General features: G+C 39.6%; 1 protein-coding gene across 1 annotated transcript in view; it reads left to right on the top strand.

The window, feature by feature from the left end:
- Positions 1-18,954, top strand: part of adcy8 (adenylate cyclase 8 (brain)) — a gene marked incomplete at both ends in the record, with an annotated part of 89,105 nt that overhangs the window by 21,819 nt on the left and 48,332 nt on the right. Inside the window, 4 exons of the mRNA XM_080503800.1 lie at positions 9,700-9,849; positions 16,602-16,732; positions 17,477-17,588; positions 18,763-18,890. Of these exons, the coding sequence (XP_080359926.1) occupies positions 9,700-9,849; positions 16,602-16,732; positions 17,477-17,588; positions 18,763-18,890 (521 nt within the window). The remainder of the gene's footprint in view (positions 1-9,699; positions 9,850-16,601; positions 16,733-17,476; positions 17,589-18,762; positions 18,891-18,954) is intronic.

Here is an 18,954-nt window from a genome sequence, read left to right as displayed (position 1 = left end):
AAATATAAGCACAAGCTCCTATACTATAAATCTACTTAATCTACGTTTCACAGAAAAGTATTTCATTGACTTTTCTTTTGACACATTGATCAAAACAAACACCATATCTGTTACTCATTCAGAGCCGAGGCATATTGAACCCTTCAAACTATTCAGTCATTTGTGAAATAGGATTGTGGCAAATTGTATAACCTGTCTCTCAGAAATGCTCAAAAAAGGCTCTTGACTCTACGTTGAATAAAATATAATTATCCTAAACGGTTGTTACTTTTGGTTCAGGAGAGGACTCAATAGGCCGGACAATGTTGTTTCAGTCCATAAGAACACAGGGTAAACATGAAGAGACTCTGCACACTGAAATGAACACAAAAAAAATGATAAAATATCGACACAAAATGAAGCCGCTATGTGAAAGTGAGGCTCTGTGTCCACACAGAGAATGTGCAGACCGTGCGATGTACAAATGTGCAATACTGAAGTATCCCCAGCCATGTGTCTATTGTTTCAGTTTGTGAGGGGCTGACTGGAGGTCAGAGTTCTCAGTCCTGACAGCTTCAGGGAATAAACTCTTCCTGAGGCTCTCTGTTCACGCCTTGATGAGGCGAAGGCGTCAGCCAGAGTGCAGGCACTCTGAGATTGTTGTGGGGATGATGAAGATCCTTCATGATCCTGTTGGCCCCGGCCACGCTCCTCCTGGTGTGGGCATCCTGGAGGGTGGGGAGTGTTGTGCCCCTGGTGCGCTTTGTTCGACTTCAGCACCTTCTGCAGGGCTCGTCAGCCACAAGCAGAGCTGTAGCTTTTAAGCTTTCCAGTTCGTGCACAAATTAAAAATATGACTTTCTTTTGACAGCCTGTGTCTAAAAGCAGGTTAAGTGGAGGGAGCCTGGCAGCATTTAGCTCTGGTGGTGTTGCTGTGACTGCCTGTTAGACTACATATGTAATGATGCAGCATCCCCGCCATTAATGTAACATGAGAAGTTTGTGTTGAGGATAAGTGATAGCGTTGAAATATTGATACTCCTGCGTGTTCAGCTTGATCTGGCCGTCTGCCCACTCTCTCATTTCTCTGAGCTAAGCCATCGCACTGGCTAATTACCCTGCTGCTGTGAAGTTCTATCTTGTTCCCCTCCTTGAAACGTCACATCAGTGATGGTGATTGAAAAAGTTCTTAGATTGGTCTTTGTTTGAAAACCACAAGCTTACTTCTATGGTGTTGAGTCAAACACTTGGTTTCACTGGTATGGTTTGTACATAACTACTAAACATAGTCCAGTGATTGATTTGGTTTCACCACGCCAGAAGCACATGCGCCGTGTGTTTCAGTTGTGAGATGCACAAATGCACAGGAATGTTTCAGAAAATTCACACAAACAACAAATGAATGGCAACAACTAAGAAATATTGTCCTCTTACAATTCCCAGAACTTACAAGTATACCTTTAAGTGACTAAATTACTGGTTGCTGTAAAAAAAAATTCTATGACATCCCTCGTTGTTAGAGAAACTGAGTCACTTCCTGTTCCCATTAAAATCAATTCTTGGTATGTTTTTGTACAAGAGCATCTCTGGAGTGACTCACTCGGTAGCATAGTTGTTAATAACCATTTGAATTGTGTGCAGAGTGATATCCAGCTATCTAATACACAACTTTGAAAAGCCATTGTTACCCAGCAACATAATAGCAAACTCTAAGCAATATGGATGCTTAATTTATTTACCAGGTGAACAAGGAACAAAGAAAGGCAACACTGACCTTCAGCCATGTTTTTTTTGAGTCGTCAAATAGTTTTGGTGATGCCAACGAAAAAGAGACTGCTAGTACTGAAGCCGTTAGATGTTCCTCTTGGAATCCTGGAATTATAAGGAATGCAACTGAGAAAGTGGGATTAGTGAATTACCAAGAGACAAAATCAGCCAACCAGTGGATGAATCCAACCAAGCAACCGACCGACAATCTTCAAATTTTTCTTAATCTTATTTTTTTTCATCATTTTTTAAAACAAATGTAATAAAAACAAAACAAACACAGCAACAATAGGTACAACGTGGTTTGCAAATATTTAAAGTAGTACAGCGCTCCATACATTTCATTAGGTCTGTATCTACTCAGCCTCTCTTCACTCTCTTGTGCTTTGATTATGTTTTTTAGTTCCGCAAGTTTACTAAGTTGCGAATGAGAATCCACGTTCTGATGTCTATAACTGAGTTCTCAGAATCAAAGTGGTCCTCAGTACACAGCAGACCAACATTTCAAATCAAAACAGTTAATAAAGCAGTGCATGTACTGGGAATTGTAATTAATACAGCCTGGGTAAGGACCCGTTTTCACTTCAAGGCTAATCTTTTGGTGCTCAATGTGTCCATGTGTTGCTGAGGAGGTTGTAACTGCCTACTAACGCGTGTTTATTTTCCATGTCACGCTGTATGCCACTGCTCACGGTTGAATCAAATTGAAATCATTATGATAATTATTACTATTATTAACCTTGCCTGATTATTTTCCATGCAGCTGTTTATAAGCAGAGCCTCTTCCTGGCCCAGTGTTCTTAATGAGGCCTTGTTAAAAACATCCACATCACTGGCATTTCCTTTTAATGAGTGCACCGGCGGTCTCCATGCTGATGCCCTTTATGGCAAACCGGTGCTGCTCTTTTCCAAAACAACATGGAGGCCGCCACAGCTGCCTCAGCTTAATTTTTTTTTGTCTCTGTAGGAGGAGCTGAGGCCTTGAGGGGCCAACTGAGAAATTGAATCAGTGCTGACGGCGTCCTGGGAGAGATTCACAATAACACACAGTAACACACCGTGCTGCACAGGGAGGCTCCTCGGCTCTCTGAGATACAGTGGGGAGCCTCGGGGGACACGACTGGCTGAAAGATGGCTCTGCGTATATGTGTACATGCATGCGTGGCTTAAAGAAAAAAAAAAATCCTTTGATACTCCCACACAGTTTCAGCTTTAAAAAATGTTTTTTATTATTTATTTTTTACATGGCAACATACAGGGTTTCCTCGCAGCGGTATTTTAAGTGGAGGTGGGTGGCGGCCTCCAATGACTTAATAATATCATCTGAAGAAATTTTAACAGTTTTACTGAATAAAAACGTAAAGTTCCCTTCAAATTAAAGATATGTTTTGGTAAATGCCTCTTCCCTTGTGTGTTTTAAGCTTCACAGCGCAAGATACTGCAGTGTGGATATGCAGGGTATGATATTTTTCCTATTCATCTGTTGGAAGAGGGAAGTTTCTCTGAGCTCAACTTTGATCTGAGTTCAAGGTGTCTTGTAATGAATTTGGAAGCTTTTCTACCTTTTTATGCAAGTCGAGTCAAGCATTTCAACGTTCAGGATGGACTTTGGGTGGAGGCAAAAAAAAAAAAAAAATTTCAACTCAACTTTTGATTGAAAACATTAAAATACGTTATTCTAAGATCCATGCCTGGAGGGGATGTCTGAAACGTTTGCCACTTTAAAGCTTAAGTGCATATTTATGCATAAATGAACAGCTTGTGTTTTCTGAAAATATATATAGATTCACTATGTTTACTTCCTCAAAGACAGAGCAACTTGAGCATGTTTGAACTGAAATGAATGTGGATACTAGGAGTGTGATGTTAGAATGTGGATATTAGATAAGAAATTATTTAAAAAATACTTATTCCAAACTCTAGTTACACAGATAACATTTTTATGCTGTGTCAATCTTCTGCCCAACAGACACCTGACATTAAAATATTTTGTTGATGTAGAACTAAACAAAAGGCCTGTAGAGAAGCTGCCAGCATGAGGATAATTACAGCAAAGGCAAAGAGAACACAACAAGAGGCACACAGAGCTGCTTCTCTGAGATATTGCAATTTTCTCTTTCTCTTTGAGAACGAGATGTTCTGATTTTAACAGGCATTTCCAACTTCCAATTGATGGTTTTTGTGACTTTATGCATGAAGACATAACATCTATCAATTCACGTTGAGTGTATGAAAGTGTGTTGTACGGTCATAGATGCTCAACATTTTCACTGCTGTTTTCTCAAGGCTGGAGCCGACTGTCCTGTATTTTATGATCTGATGTAAAGTTGTTGGTTTTTTGTGAGATTTGGTTTTTAAACTTCATTACTGAAAGATCTAAATCTGTGACATAGTTTCCGACTTTTTTCGTCTGTCGAAAACAGAAGTGCTTTAGTGGGTGTGATATTGATAAAGTGAAAGCTCCAATCTTCATTTTAATTCATGACAGTAATTCAGACAAACTGACTGAGCTTCCCTGCCCTTTTGTGAACCACTTTCTCTGATCACCAGGTCCTCCTGTTAGTTAATGCCAAAAATGATACAGAAAGTCAAGGAGAAACAAATTCAGGTGAGGGGAAAGCCCTCTCATAAAACGACAACTGACTCACTGTAAAACAGCACAAGGTCAAGAAGACCAGAAATCGCCAAAAAATCCCCTCTTCATGCTCCATTTTTTTCCTCTCCAAATGTGCTCTCAAAGCAGCAATTTTACAGCCAAGGCAAACGGCAGCGCACCACTTCAGATCCTCTCTGTCAGCGATAGAGGACACCCAACTGTCTGTTTGAGGTTTTTATCTGCAATGACACAATTCTGCCTCGAGTGTAGGAGTCGAAGCACTTTCTCCTTTCAAAAAAAAAAAAGAAGCATGAAGCCAATACAGTCTACAGAAAGGATTGGAATGAGTTGGAAGTTATTTGATTGCAATGGCTTTGATTTACATTGTGAATCATGACAGTGAGACTTCAACTGTGGAAGAGGAGTAAAAATTCTCACATGCTTAAGACCCTGTTTGTTATGGACGCCATGCCAGTCTGTTGTTGTTATTACTGTGGTTGATCTATGCATGTGCAGAAGAACTATTTTCTATGAAGAACTAAAGAGCAGATGTATTCACTATTGCTGTGGCAGACATGCGCAGTGGCAGCATTATGGAAAAAGATGTGTTTTTCCTGTTTTAACAGAGAAAGAGTTGGAGTGTTTTTCTTACACTTTGGGAGCCATTTTCAGTGGCTCAGAGAACTGTTGTCGTTAAACGGACAACCAAAACACAACAACATTTTTTTCTATTTCATTTGAAAATATTGTGTAACTGGGGCCTTAGCCTTTGTCCAAGACGCTTTTAAAGAAAAAAAAAAAAGATGGACATATTAAAGACATTGAGTCCTGAGTAAGAAAGGAACATGTACGGTAAATGCAATGTATAAGCAAGTACCTTCGAGGGAATTGATGGGATAACTGAACGCATGGTTTGAAGCCAGTTCTAAGCCAGCAGGAAGACAAAGGTTAAAAGGAGTTCTTTTTGAGGAGTGTCTTTGAGAGCTTGCCCCAACTCTACTATTTACTTGTGATATTTCCTGGAAAAGACATAGTAGATATTGAAGAACCAATCTCAGAACAACATATAGAAAGTGTCCCATGCAACGTATGACAGTGATGAAGAGTTAAAACCTTTTAAAACCTTCTAAAAACACATTTGTGTCAGTGGTGCTTTTTGGGGACGCTTTAGTGGCACTTTAAGGTGAATAAATTTGCCTTAAACAGTGAAATTTAACAGAAATCTTTGAGTGGAGATACAAAGATGGATTTGTTCCGTCTGCTTAGATCTTTGAGCTGGATGAAGCTCGAGGCCCGAGCTGCTGGAAGAACACCAGTTAGTGCTCATTCAGAGGTCGTTTTAAGCAAAACAAATAATAACACTCCTGTCTAATGCCAGTGTTTGGAATACAAGTATGCTTGCCAAATCCCATCAGTGGTGACAAACTCATGAAATGGACTAAAAGGTTGGCTCATGTACCCTGATTTAATATTTTTAGTAGCACATATCCTTGAAGGATATTCACAACTTCCTCTGGCTCGTAATCCAGTTTTGTCTCTATCTCTCATCGCTAAAAGCTTGAGATCACGCTTTCCAAGAATATAAGTGTGTCTTATTGATGAACAGTTTCATCATACAGGGTTTACTTTTTTGTGGGGGAATATTCCATTAGAAGTGACCTTTTGAAAGAGACGTGATGTCGAGGGGAGCAGATGCTCAGGACCTGTACAGACTTGTTGCCGGCAGTACACACACACACCAAGAGAGTAGCATAGATAAACAGTGTGATTTTTCACCAGCAATGACCAAAAACTGCTGGCATGCGTGATGCACGAAGGTGGAAGCTGTTAAGGGGTTTCCTCTGAGCCGCGCTGAACTCTCAGCCAACCTGTTTATAACACTTGCATCATGTGAAGCTCCAGGAGGCAGGAAGGAGGAAGCTCGGCCAGGCGGAATCCCCTCGTGCAGCTGAGGAGGACCCTGCTGTTGCAGAGTGTTACATCAGCTCAACAGCTCGCGCCGCTCTTCGTTTTGCAGGCTCGTGGCTGACGATGAAAGCTTTCAGTCTCGGGACAGCTCTCCTTTAAAGAAGTCGTGTTGTTCCTGAGTCGCTTGCATGTTTTCTTAGGGTATCTGAGGTGCGTCCTGAATTCTCGTGGCACTGTGTTGATTGTGAAACAGTTAAATGTTGTTAAATGTATGCACATTGACAACGAACAAACTAAACAAGAAATAGCTAGAATAACAGATTCTCTTTTTTTCTGCTCAAACCAATACTGCAGATCTGAGTTGCTCCTCATGAATGCATAACCACTCTATCGTTACATTATCAACATGTTCATGTATCAATACAAAATATGCGTTTGTTTCATGTGAAAATAGTAACACTAGCTTTTCATTTTAATGCACACATACAGATAGATAACACAAATTAGGAAGATAGCATGTATTGTCAGTATTTATGTAGCTTTATGGTTTGAAGTAGAAGACACATTTGATTGAGTTCACACCAGTTCTGATCTTTTAGCCACACAATCAGTTTGTCATTCAGTTAAACTTTACTATTGATTTAGTTAAAACATCAATTCAAACCTTGTGTTTATTTGAGCATCCCTAGTAAAAAAGCCTGCAGGTAATTTAAGATGGAGCAGAAACAGCAATTTAATGGCAATGCCAACGGGAGCAGTTTGACCTGGTATGATTTATCTTGTTACCAAACAAACCTGATAATTACGTTGTTACTTTGCCTCTGAATATTTCTGTTCTTCTTTTATGCTGATATATTCCCAAACAAATGTAACTGGTGTCAATATATGACATTGTGTAACTCCTGCAGTGGTAACAAGTGGACTTTCTTGTGACGGATCTGGACTTCATATTGTGCAGGACTCGTGATTGCACCAGGCTGTCGGGAGGCTTTGAAAGAAGACACCCTAAGTGTCTCCTGTATATGCTCACTCACTCGAGGCTGATACGTGACCCGTTTTTTTTCCTTTTAGGCTCAGCTCTCTTATCTGCTCTGACTTCTCATCTCCGTTTTACACAGCGTTTCGACTCACTGACTCATCATTGTTTGAAAGCTTGTCAGTGACGTCACGCTCACCTCTGACATTAATTTTTAATCTAATCACACATTTATTTCAGATCAGTCTGAATACAAAACTGTGGATTGGATGTTACAAACATCTCCATCTTTTGTACACAGTCTTTTGGGATAAAAAAAAAGAGCTTAGTATATTGATTATTAGAGAAAACTCAGCCTGTTGTACATTTATTGTGAACTAAACCTGACAGGAGGTCAGCCCCCGTATTGTCCCCTCAGTTAATTACATAAACTTCATGTCACCATTTGTTTTGTCAAAAAAGTCTTTCATAGTGAGTTCCACCAGCTAATACAGTTTTTAATCTCCATCCACGAATATGGCAAGACCTGGTCACTGTTTGTAATATGTGTGTCTCAAACTGTAAAAATGGGCTTGATGGTGTACAAATGGCTACTTCTCCATGAAATCTGTTTAGTGTAAATAAAACATACACAATAAAGCAATGAATCACCATCCAGCAATAATGCTAATAATAACAGATGAGCATAACTTTATGTACACAGCAAATATGAATGTTTTTTCATTTCAGCCTGTGGCGCCACATTGACTCATCAGGGGGGAAAAGAAATCCGTTTGGGCCACAGCAAACAGGCACTCCTTTCACTCTGCATCGGGCTCAGATCTTATTTTAATGGCTCCATAAAGCCTACAGGAGTGCTGAAGTCCTGTAATCAATACATAGTGAGGGGAATGCTTTTCATCTTTCAACTACTCCAATATTTAATGCTGAAAGGGTTTGTTTACAAATGCTGTAGTTTAGTATTCCCATACATAAAGCTGTGCGATTTATTCAAGTTAAATCAAATTATTTCTGCTATGAAGACTTGCAGGCAACCTTGGATCATTATAGGGGGGGGGGGGGGGCAATTATACTCAAGATTAATAACTAGCTTGCACATAGTTTGAATTTAGTTCACATCCAGCAATTACAACAGCTTTCTTATTAGCAGTGGCTGCAAGAGGTCTCCCATCTATTCATTTTTGAATTGTTCATACAGTTTGATCGTTTTTAAAACACAGTGTCACTATGAATTTAAAATCTGACTGATACCAAATACCAGTAAATTGTTGTAATTCAACCTTAATGATGGCTAATGAAGTCCTCCTTCAAGCCTCAGTTTTGCACATGAACAACCTGAACAATCCCCCAATCTTTAATATCCATTTTAAAACCAACAATACTTATCATACATTGTATTTTTAGTGCACTTCAAACTTAGAAGCCTCAAAGCGCTACAGCAATAAGCTGATCAATTATCATAAAAACAAAAATAGAAATGATGGGAAAAATCAATGGTCATAAAATCTGCAAACCAAAATGTTCAGAGCACTTTTCATAAGTACTCTAAAAGTGCATGATAATCTCGGGAAGTCTGGAAGTGGTCTTTACAGGCGGGGAGGGAGAGAAAGAAGGCGGCTCAATTGTTGGTGATCCTTGAGTTTTGCTCTCTTCTTCCAGATTTTTGGTGCTTGATGATAAAATGTTTTACTCATTGCGCTAAAATATTTTTGGGATTCCGTCTTCGTTCAATAAAGATTGCCTTTTGTGTGAACCCTCTGTATGGCGTCACTGAGACAAGGGGTTGATGGAGGGTAAGCTTGTTGTCCAGCCTTGAGAAGAAATATTCATGGACCAACTTCACTTATCTGAAAAGCCACATGTTATGGAGAAGTGGTTCTTCCACTGAAAATAGAGTATTTTCAAAAAGTTGCATCCCCCTCCCCTTCCCATTTAGTCAGATGGAGACGGAGTATTTTCAAAAAGTTCTGACACTGTCTCCAGGGAAAACACAACCTCTCTGTAAACCTGCTCCTGCACATGTGAACCCAACCGTAGTATATAGTTCTTCTGCACAGGCACAAGTAATGGACACCAACAACAATGTCAGCATCCCAGTCCTTATTCTCTTGGAATTTTGTAATTTTATAATTGAGTGTCACTTGTAATAGCAATCCAACCTGTCCATGTGAATATCCGCATTCTTGCCATTGTTAACATTGATAGGGTATCATTCTTTGCAGGCATGTGCATCTGTGTGGTTTCACACAAACAATCAACAGCGCTGACACATGCAGCTGCCCAGCATGCCAACTTTTTAGCATTTCTGCTATTTTCATGTAAACGGACATCCTTTTCACAACATTGCAGTATAAATGTGAAGCTTTTCTGACAACAAAACGTAAAAACGACGGGTTTTTACTCCAAATGTTATTGCATGTGTCCACACCAGTGAGCTTTAGGTTTGATCTCACCCAGTTTGTGTGTTTTTCAGGTCGCGGCTCAGGCTGTGCTGTTCATGTGCATGAACACGGCTGGGATTTTCATCAGTTACCTGTCTGACCGGGCTCAGCGTCAGGCCTTCCTGGAGACGCGGCGATGCATCGAAGCTCGATTGCGGTTAGAGACAGAAAACCAGAGACAGGTGAGTCCACTTGACTACGACACATACTGCTCGCTTAGAGTTTAAATTGCTTGTAGTGGGAACATATCAAATGATTCCTCAGGGATTCAGAAAGCTTCCGCATGCAGTAGTTGAAGCAGTGGCATTATTCCTTTCTTGTTTGAGTGTTGAAGACGAAGATCATCGTCTGTGGATGATGCTGAATCCATCAGAACTGAGCATGTGTCGCAAATGTGTGCTGCTGTTGGTGTGTGGCATCTGTTTATATGCGCCACATGATAAAGATATAAAATCTTTGAAGTCACATAATCCCAGAGTTATGCAAGTTGGAACATATTAACTTTAACTTTAATCCCATTAGCTGGTGTTTCTGTGACCATTAGTTTAAGAGTTTGGAGGGCTTTGCAAATTTGAAATAGTGTGTAATGCCTTCATGAGGTCTGAGTGTGTCCTCTAAATGACCTTCAGTGACTACTAGATTACCACAGCAGCATTAAAAGTCATGATATGCAACACCAAATTGTGTAAAGACTTAATATTTTTTTCCTTCCCGCTGATCAGTGCTGAATCCTCTTGTGGGCTGCCTTTGATAAAAGCATCCACACAATTGATAGTTTTCAGTTAGCAGTCCTGTATGTTAGCAGCTTGGCCAATGACTCCCCCGGGAAGAGAATAACATGGATGCTGCATCGATCCACTGCTGTCACACACACTGAGCAGCGGCGTGGTGATCACACCTAACAGGACAGCACAGTCACATGGGCACTGGAGTAGATACACAAACACAGCAATAGAGCTATTAGACAGTAAAAGTACTCACACGATGGAGCACGCACATACCCCCACCACCACACACAGACACTCCACCAGGCACATACACAGTTAAAGATTGTGAGCTCTGTTTATGCAGACAACGAACAGTGAGGCTCCGAGAAGCGTTTTACAGCGTTCATGTTTCCTGGAAGGCGTCAGCTCTGATGATCACTATGTCAGGCCCCACCCATACACTCACAGCAGAACATCCTATTGTGAACCAATCAGTCTTTGCACTTCTGTTTATATATGCCCAGAGAACACAGTATCGTATTATTTTGCAGCGTGACTAGAACCCTAGAGGAAAAATCTACAGTGAGGAGACACTACAGAATTTATTGCTCTTTCATTGCCCACAATGGCTCAGGTGGCTATAAATTTAGAAAAAAAGACTCCAGTTTAACCACTACAAAATGATCTTGTGCCTCTCTTACACCGTTCTTCTGATTTTATTAGCCTGTAACCTTCTGCTTTCATTTGTCTCAGCTTTCAGGTGCAGCAGGCTGTTTTGATTACATTTACATTACATTCAAGACATTTTGAAGATAATATGTTGATTTCAAAAAGCTGTGAAAGGTAACCAACCTCAGTGAATATTGTGACCTCTTGTGGCCGCACCATTCACTATTCATGGCAGAGAGCAATCCCGTGGTGTGTCAGGTCAATGATGAATGGATTATACCATGGACTTTTAATAAGGGGAGGTGGTCCTTGTTCATTCATGATGAAACAGTCTGTGTTATGTCATAGTTTTAAAATCAGAATAATGCATAAAAGATAGATGTTGTCCATGGTACATGTTTGTGGTGGTGAGTGGGTGGACACTGATAAATGCTGTGACACTTGGGATTTGTATGGATAAGGATTGGCTGGTGTTAGACAGTGAAACGTCAAACCGAAGAGCATGATGATTTATTTAATTTTTTTTATAATGGAGATCAGATTCAGAGTTGAAAGAATAGTTATGTTGATTTGAGAATAGTAATTTGTCTGTGAGTTCCAGTATTGTGTCGCAAACATGTTCCCAAAAGCAATAACGCAGCCGTGCAGTCACAACTCAATCTCCTTCCTTACCCAGTCTACAGTATCACAAAGTTAACATTTACAAAGTTCAGTCAGTCAAAACAAATAAGAAGGAAACAAAAGATATATATTTAAAATTGTACAAATTAGTTGTCTCATAATTCATATATATGGATTTTTCTGGTCTGCATCATCCAAATTAAATTGAATAAGTTAACATAATTTAACATTAAATAAAATACTCGTAATCCAAAAAACTAAAATTAAAAAAAATTAAAAAATCCTTGACATCGCAGGGCTTAACAGTGAGAAAGTGGAAAGTCCAAACATGCAGAGTGCAGACTGAGACACTGGTGACCAACACAGACAAACCCACCGAAGACGCCCAACGTATACAACCACCACCAGGTGAAGACAATCATACACTCAGGCACAGGTGAATTACATCAGTCAAGTCAAGGAGCCTGAAACAAGAGACATAGTCAGAGTCTCAAAATACACATGCAGTTCTATTACAGTGTATTCATGTAGAGATAGTTTAGCACTTTCATACTGTCAGTTATTTTTGATATATATTCTGTAGGGGTGGTGAGAAATATGCTGTCTGGCCTCTTAATCTAACTAAAACTAAACAAAAAAATCCTTTCTGTGTAAATGAATAGTAGACAGGCATTTAGTGAGGTCACATGAGGACATCATGCTGCCTTTTTTTTTTAGGAGTGGGGGTGGTCATGTATTGAAGTATAGTGTTGCATTGCTGTGAACACAGCAGACACTCTCCAACAGCACTGCTTCTCCTTTCCTAAACAGACTCAGTTTGGGAGATTTCTACTTTCAAGAGCAACAATCTCCAAATTCTGATCATGATGATTACACATTTTTATTTGGCCTCAAAAGATTTCGCGTCAAACATTGATTTAATAGCTCATCACAACCAACAATGGAAGCATTGCCAGGGAAAAAAATTTGTTTTTAATGGAGAGCTGGTGAAAGAATCTGAATGAAGATGGACATTGTCAGCGTACTGTTGTGGGGCTTTGGCTCTGGGCAGACATCAAGCCGCGCTAATGACTTTTAAAGCTAATCTGACAGAGTCCGCTGGCTCTCAGCTGTCCAGACCTGGGGCCATGTCCAGTGGAGCAAAAACAATGTGCAATCCATGTTATTTGTCTACACTGCAAGAAGTCTCCAACGAGTCAATAGAGAAGCTGCAACCTTAAAAAAAACAAAAAAAACAACTGCAACAAATGCACGTGCTGTGTCTGTAAAGTTGAAAACGATGCGGTTTGGGTGATATAGCTGAAGAGATACATGAACAGTGTGACTGTGGAGGGCTCATGAGAGAGGGATCAAGCACTGGAAGGTGCTGGCAGGTAACTGTGCGGCATAGACACATCACGCGCCAAAGCTCCTTTGAAGTTTCAACTTTCAGTCTGAATTTAAAATAACTGTGAAAATCCACATTTCTTGCAGTGAATCTCCACCGCCAAAGCCCGGAGCGTTTGGTTGCGACGCAGCAGCCGAAGCATTAGCAACGCTCCGCTGCAGTGGTTGTCTGTCTAGACCTTAATTTGGAGATGCCCCGCTTTCCTGTGCAGACACCGACACAACGGCAGACTAATATGAGGCAACAAAGCCGAGCTGAGAGCAGCAGGATGCGCTTAACCACTCAAACACCTGCTCTTCAACACATCCCTGCATGGTTTGCACTGCCGATGGTCATGACCACAGTGAATAGCTGGAGGTGTCTCGTCACGCTTCAGATCCAGACACACACACACTCTAAAAAGGAATCTTAAACTATCAGGAGGAATTCAATTTTAATATTTGTCACTGAGATTGAATCATACCAGTAAATAAAATTGTAATCCATGCATTCATTTCATGTTCACATCATCCCGGTTGACCAAGCGCAAAGACACAGGAGCCCTGTACATGAAAAATGCAGTGAGAGGCCGACACTCACATTAACACTTTGATCCACCTATCAGTGTCAAACATGTGTTTCTTGGACTGTGGGTAGGAAACCGGAATAGCTGGAGAGAGCCCACACATGCACACTGAGGTAGTAAACTGTCGATACCACCGTGTTTGCTTCGGACAGTTTTTATGCGTCCATCTGCTCTGTTGCTCATTGCTTTGATTGCTTGAAGGGGAATAAGTGCTTTTGTAAGACCAACATTGTTTTGTTCAGCTATGATTTAGGCTGTTGTCACTAGTACAAGTGTGTCATTGAAACTAAAGAAAGTAGTGACCCTGCTGCTTTTTATCCAGAGTGAATGAACAGAGGACCCCCCCCCCCCCCCCCATTCAAGGTTTGAAGAGGCTCTCGAGAGCTCTCAGACAGCATCATGCAGCTTTACTGAGTGCATATGAGGTTGTTTATTTTTCACTTGAAAACTTCTCAATGAAATAAACAGGTAAAAAAAAAAAGAAAAATTGTGTCATTCTACTGTGTACTCCTTCACTATTCTTTAGATTCATAATGGAGATAAGCACGTGGGGTATAAGTTGTCGTGTTCACTGTGGTCGGGGACTATTTAGTCGCCAATTACTACTTGCCTGAGGATTTGTGACAGCAGGACCATGCATGTTGGGCTGACTCTGAATGAATGGCTCTTCATGGTGTTAAAGCAACATGTCATATGTGCTCCTTTGCATACCATTATGTTCCCTTGTTTGGATTTGTGTATCTTCAGAGGGGAACATTAATTTTGTGGTTTGCTTTCTCAATTTGTTTGCGTTACAACTATGATGCAGCAGTGCACTAACGTGGAGTTGTGCAGTAAGTCATGAGTAGTTTCTTGTTCAAATAACTGCCCAATGTACCAATCTCCACTGCTGTCATTGAAGCAAGCGAAGAGTCTTTTAGTGCCAGAACATTACCACACCTGACAAAGCATCTCCATAATTGCAGCTCTTGGTCATTATATGGCCAAGGTGGTCTGAGGAAGAGTGCTGCCATCTCAATCAATGAGAGAATTCAGAGTGGGCTTAAGAAAAAGAAGAATTTTAAAACCTCTGATTTTTTTGTTCACAACAACCAGCAACTGTAGCTGACTGGTGAACCACCTGCTATGATCATTAAGTTACTGTTCATTGTGCGTACCTCATGTTTCACCAGCTCCAGATACTTCGGAAATATTGGGAGGCAGGCCTAATATTCTATATCAATAAAGACCAATAGGCTAAATAGAGAACTTTACTTTGCAGATACGAACCTCAGAGCATCCGGTTAGTTGATCAACTTCGGCACGCAACATTTAATAGATCAGACCCAGAGACAGGAAAGCTTCTGCTCATCTGTGGGAACGCGATATATATATATATATATATATATATATATATATATAACACATATTCAAAAAAGATTCAAAAGTCATTTACAATTATGGAATCGTTAGCCACTGCACAGCCGTTTTCCTAATCAACAAAAGTAATGATCCACAGGCATACTGTCTCTCTCAGCCATGCAAGTCTTCCTGACAGCTTCCTGATGTTAAAGCTGGCCTGTATCCACACTACCTGTGATTTCAGCTTTATTTCTGCGTCTTCTTATTAATTAAAAAAGCAAATCAATAAGCTCAAATCAAGATTATAGAGCGTCTTCTTCCAACTTGAAAGATAAAAGCAACTTTATGGTCAAAGTAATGTTATAATCACATGCACACGAATGAGGCATCATGCTCAGGAGAGACGTTAAGCGGGAGATAAATGAAAGATGCTCATTTTTGAAAATGAAGCTGACACTCATTTACTTTCTACTATGAGTTCAGTTTGTTTTTAATTGATATGTTATGTATTATTATTATTATTATTATTATTATTATATTATTAGAGAGTAAAATGTTTATTACATATTAAGTTGTGGAAACAAAAAGGTTCCTTGGTATATTCTTGTTTTTAAAAAAGTATTGTTTCTCTTATGAGCAGAATTATGTCAATTTATTGTTCTTTTAAAGTTCAGTAGCATTTTTTAGTTGAACTGACAAGAATAAATAAAAAACCTCTTGAATTTCTACAGTGTGGAAGCTTTTTTCCTTTTATGTTGAGGATGTAATAAAATGATGTAACTTGGAGCCTTTCCGTTTGACATGTAATTATTTTAGCATAATGTATGACAAATCTGCTGGATTACTGCGAGTAACTGTACTCAATGTGATGATTTCAAGTTGGTTTTGATGTGTTCAGTATTGAAGGAGGCAGTTGTTTTGAGCCAATGCAGATCTGGTGAACAAAATACTGAGCAATGCTGAATTTTCTCCCACTCCAAATCTGTTTCTGCTTTTGCCAAGTGGCACTGCGACAGCACACAAACAAACAAAAAAAGAAATACAAGAAAAACTTGTCCTCTGGTGTTGTTTCTCCGGGCTCAGAGATTTGGAGGATCCTGGCTCGAGGAGCTTAGGTTGGCAGAGTCAGTCATCTTTTAAATCATGTCTCACAGGCTTTTATGTAATTTGGTTTTTTTTTTCTCCTCGAGCTTTGCTTCTGTTTGTTTTCTCCACTCCTGTTTAATACTCACTTTTTAATCTTTTCTTTAATCTTGAACACTTAAATCGACATTACATCAAACATGGTTTATGAAGTTTTTTAAATTACTTACACAGTTTTCCATTTTTTATCTCTCTAAGTCTATGTTTCTTCCAAGACAGCCATCATTTGCCGGCGTGAAGAAGAAAAATAAATGAGTTGAAAGGAATTATTGACGAGAATTGGGAAATTTGGCAACATTGTATTGGGGAAAAAAAACAAACAAATAAACCAAATTTTTCTTGCCCTTGGCAGGCTTTTTGTTTTATTTTTGCAGTTTTTAGAAAACATTCAGGGTTTTTTTTGTGGTCAGTAATCACCAAAATGGTTTTACAGCATTTCATTTTTATTGCAATCCAGATGCGAGAACTAAAACAAATCTTTTTTTTTTTCTCTCCCCTCAGGAGCGACTGGTGTTATCAGTCCTGCCACGTTTTGTAGTTTTGGAAATGATCAACGACATGACAAATGTAGAGGATGAACACCTCCAGCATCAGTTCCACAGAATCTACATCCACCGCTACGAGAATGTCAGGTGAGGCCGCAGGTTTGGTTCAAATCAAATGTCTAGACTTCACAGTGCTCGCAGGTTAAAATCACCCTCCCTTCAGGTCATGCAGGACCTATTAATCAAACTAGTCTGCGGAAATGAAAGCAGTTTTCACTGCTTTGGAAATTTTCTGTGAAATTTACAAAAGAATTGTATCAACTTAAAGCCCAGTTTCCGCGACAACATTTTCAAGTTTTCAAAGAAAACGTGCGTTGTGCTTTGGATGTCTGTTTCCATGACAACTGTGCTCGCAGTCACTGAAAACACAACTTTTTGAAAATGCTGCCTTCACACGTGCACCACAGCCATAGCAAATAGTGCTTCTGCACATGTGTGAGTAGATCGACAATAACAACAATGGCGGGCCCCAGAGTGTCATGACTTGGTATTTTTACAGTTGAGAGTCTCCTGTAACAGCAATTCAACTTGGTCCAATGACCATAAAAATGTCCGTGTACATGCCACTGTTAATGTTGACAGCGTATTGTTCTCTGTGTGCATGTGTGTCGTTTCTGTCGTTTCCGTATGAACGTACATCATTTTCAAAATGTTGCTTTGCTGATATGAAACATTTCTGAAACCAAAAATGCAAAAACGATGCCCCTTTCACTTGAAAAGTTGTGTGAATGGGGGGTATATGAAAAAATAGACAGATGAAAAATTCTTGAAGCAATTACTTTTTGGAAGACTGACCTGGATATTAAAGTGACATTTCCGTATTTTATTCAGCATTCTTTTCGCAGATGTTAAAGGTTTTACAAACCTCTCCACAACGCTGTCGGCGCAGGAGCTGGTCCGAATGTTGAATGAACTCTTTGCACGCTTCGACCGCCTCGCTCATGTAAGTTCTTTTAAGGTTTGACCCCAGAATGACAAGTTTGTTTTGCTTTTTATTTTCTTCACTGTCCAATTGCAATCATTTTTTCAAGTAACTCTTGAAGAAATACAGATATTTAAACTTGCTATTGGTACATTTTTACAGAAGGTACCTTACCTTTCATAAATGGTCAATTTGTGACTCTATGAGCTCTATCTTAGCTCTAACAATGATGCCAGTTAACATGTATCACATGTATCTATTAGTTGTTTTAGGGTTTTATAAAGTGAATTGTTTAAAAGTCTGACTGGAAAAGAAACACATACAAGCCACATGAAATCCCCTCTTTATTCACTGATTTTAGCGTCTTTGTAAATCAATATAAATAGCAATGATAGCACATAATCAGCATAGCCTATAAAGGAATATTTGTAAACAGGATTTTCTACCCAAATAACAATATTGGCACATCATTTAAGGATTTCACAGCTTCTCCATAAGTGAATGTTTAAACTGTCCCAGATTTCAGTTTGGCTTATTTAGCTATATTTATATATATTAACCTATTAACAAGTTCTTTATTTATTGAGCAGCAAACCAAAATGACCTAATATTTTCTAAAAGCCGTTAGAGGAACTTTGTTTAACCTCAGAATTTATGATGCAGTCAAGGAATTGCAGTATTCATGGGAGTGTGTTTTTAAGATATTTGCAGTATTTTCCCAGAATTTTTTTTTTCTATGGTGAAATGTTGTGGCCATATAATTTGTTTTGTAATGTCAAGTATTATTCTATGTTTGACAAATAATAATGAAGCCCTCTCTTGTTATTGGACATCTTCGAACCCATATGAGACTTGTGTTCTTTCTGGAGCCCATGGCTAATCTCTTCTGCGCTGGGCTGCCGGCATTCATGAAAGCTGAATAAAGATCCTCCACCATCTGAATGAATATTTCATTAAAAACAACAGAGTGAATATCTGATTCAACATTGGCTCTGTATAACAGGCTGATATTAGATTGAAGTGCATTTCAGACCGTCACGCCTGGTCAGTCAGGATTTCACAGCCGGATTAATAATGCAGAGATAACTCGATATGTTTTTAATGTTTCTGTTATCCTGTTGATTATAGATTTTTTTTCACAATTCAGTGGCTTTAAAGGGGGTCACCTGTTTGCCTTTTGATTGTCGTGTTGCAGGAGCACCACTGTCTACGAATAAAGATCCTGGGAGACTGTTACTACTGTGTGTCGGGCCTACCTGAGCCCAGACAGGATCACGCCCACTGCTGCGTGGAGATGGGCCTCAGCATGATCAAAACCATCAGGTAACCTCCTGTACTACAGTCGGTCATCGTTTTTAACAGCGCCGCTGGAAGTAATCCAGTCGAT

Source organism: Blennius ocellaris, assembly GCF_963422515.1.
Source record: "Blennius ocellaris genome assembly, chromosome: 10".
NCBI classification, from domain to species: Eukaryota; Metazoa; Chordata; class Actinopteri; order Blenniiformes; family Blenniidae; genus Blennius; species Blennius ocellaris.
Note: the sequence above shows the minus strand (reverse complement) of the source record. Positions and strands in the feature narration are given on the sequence as shown.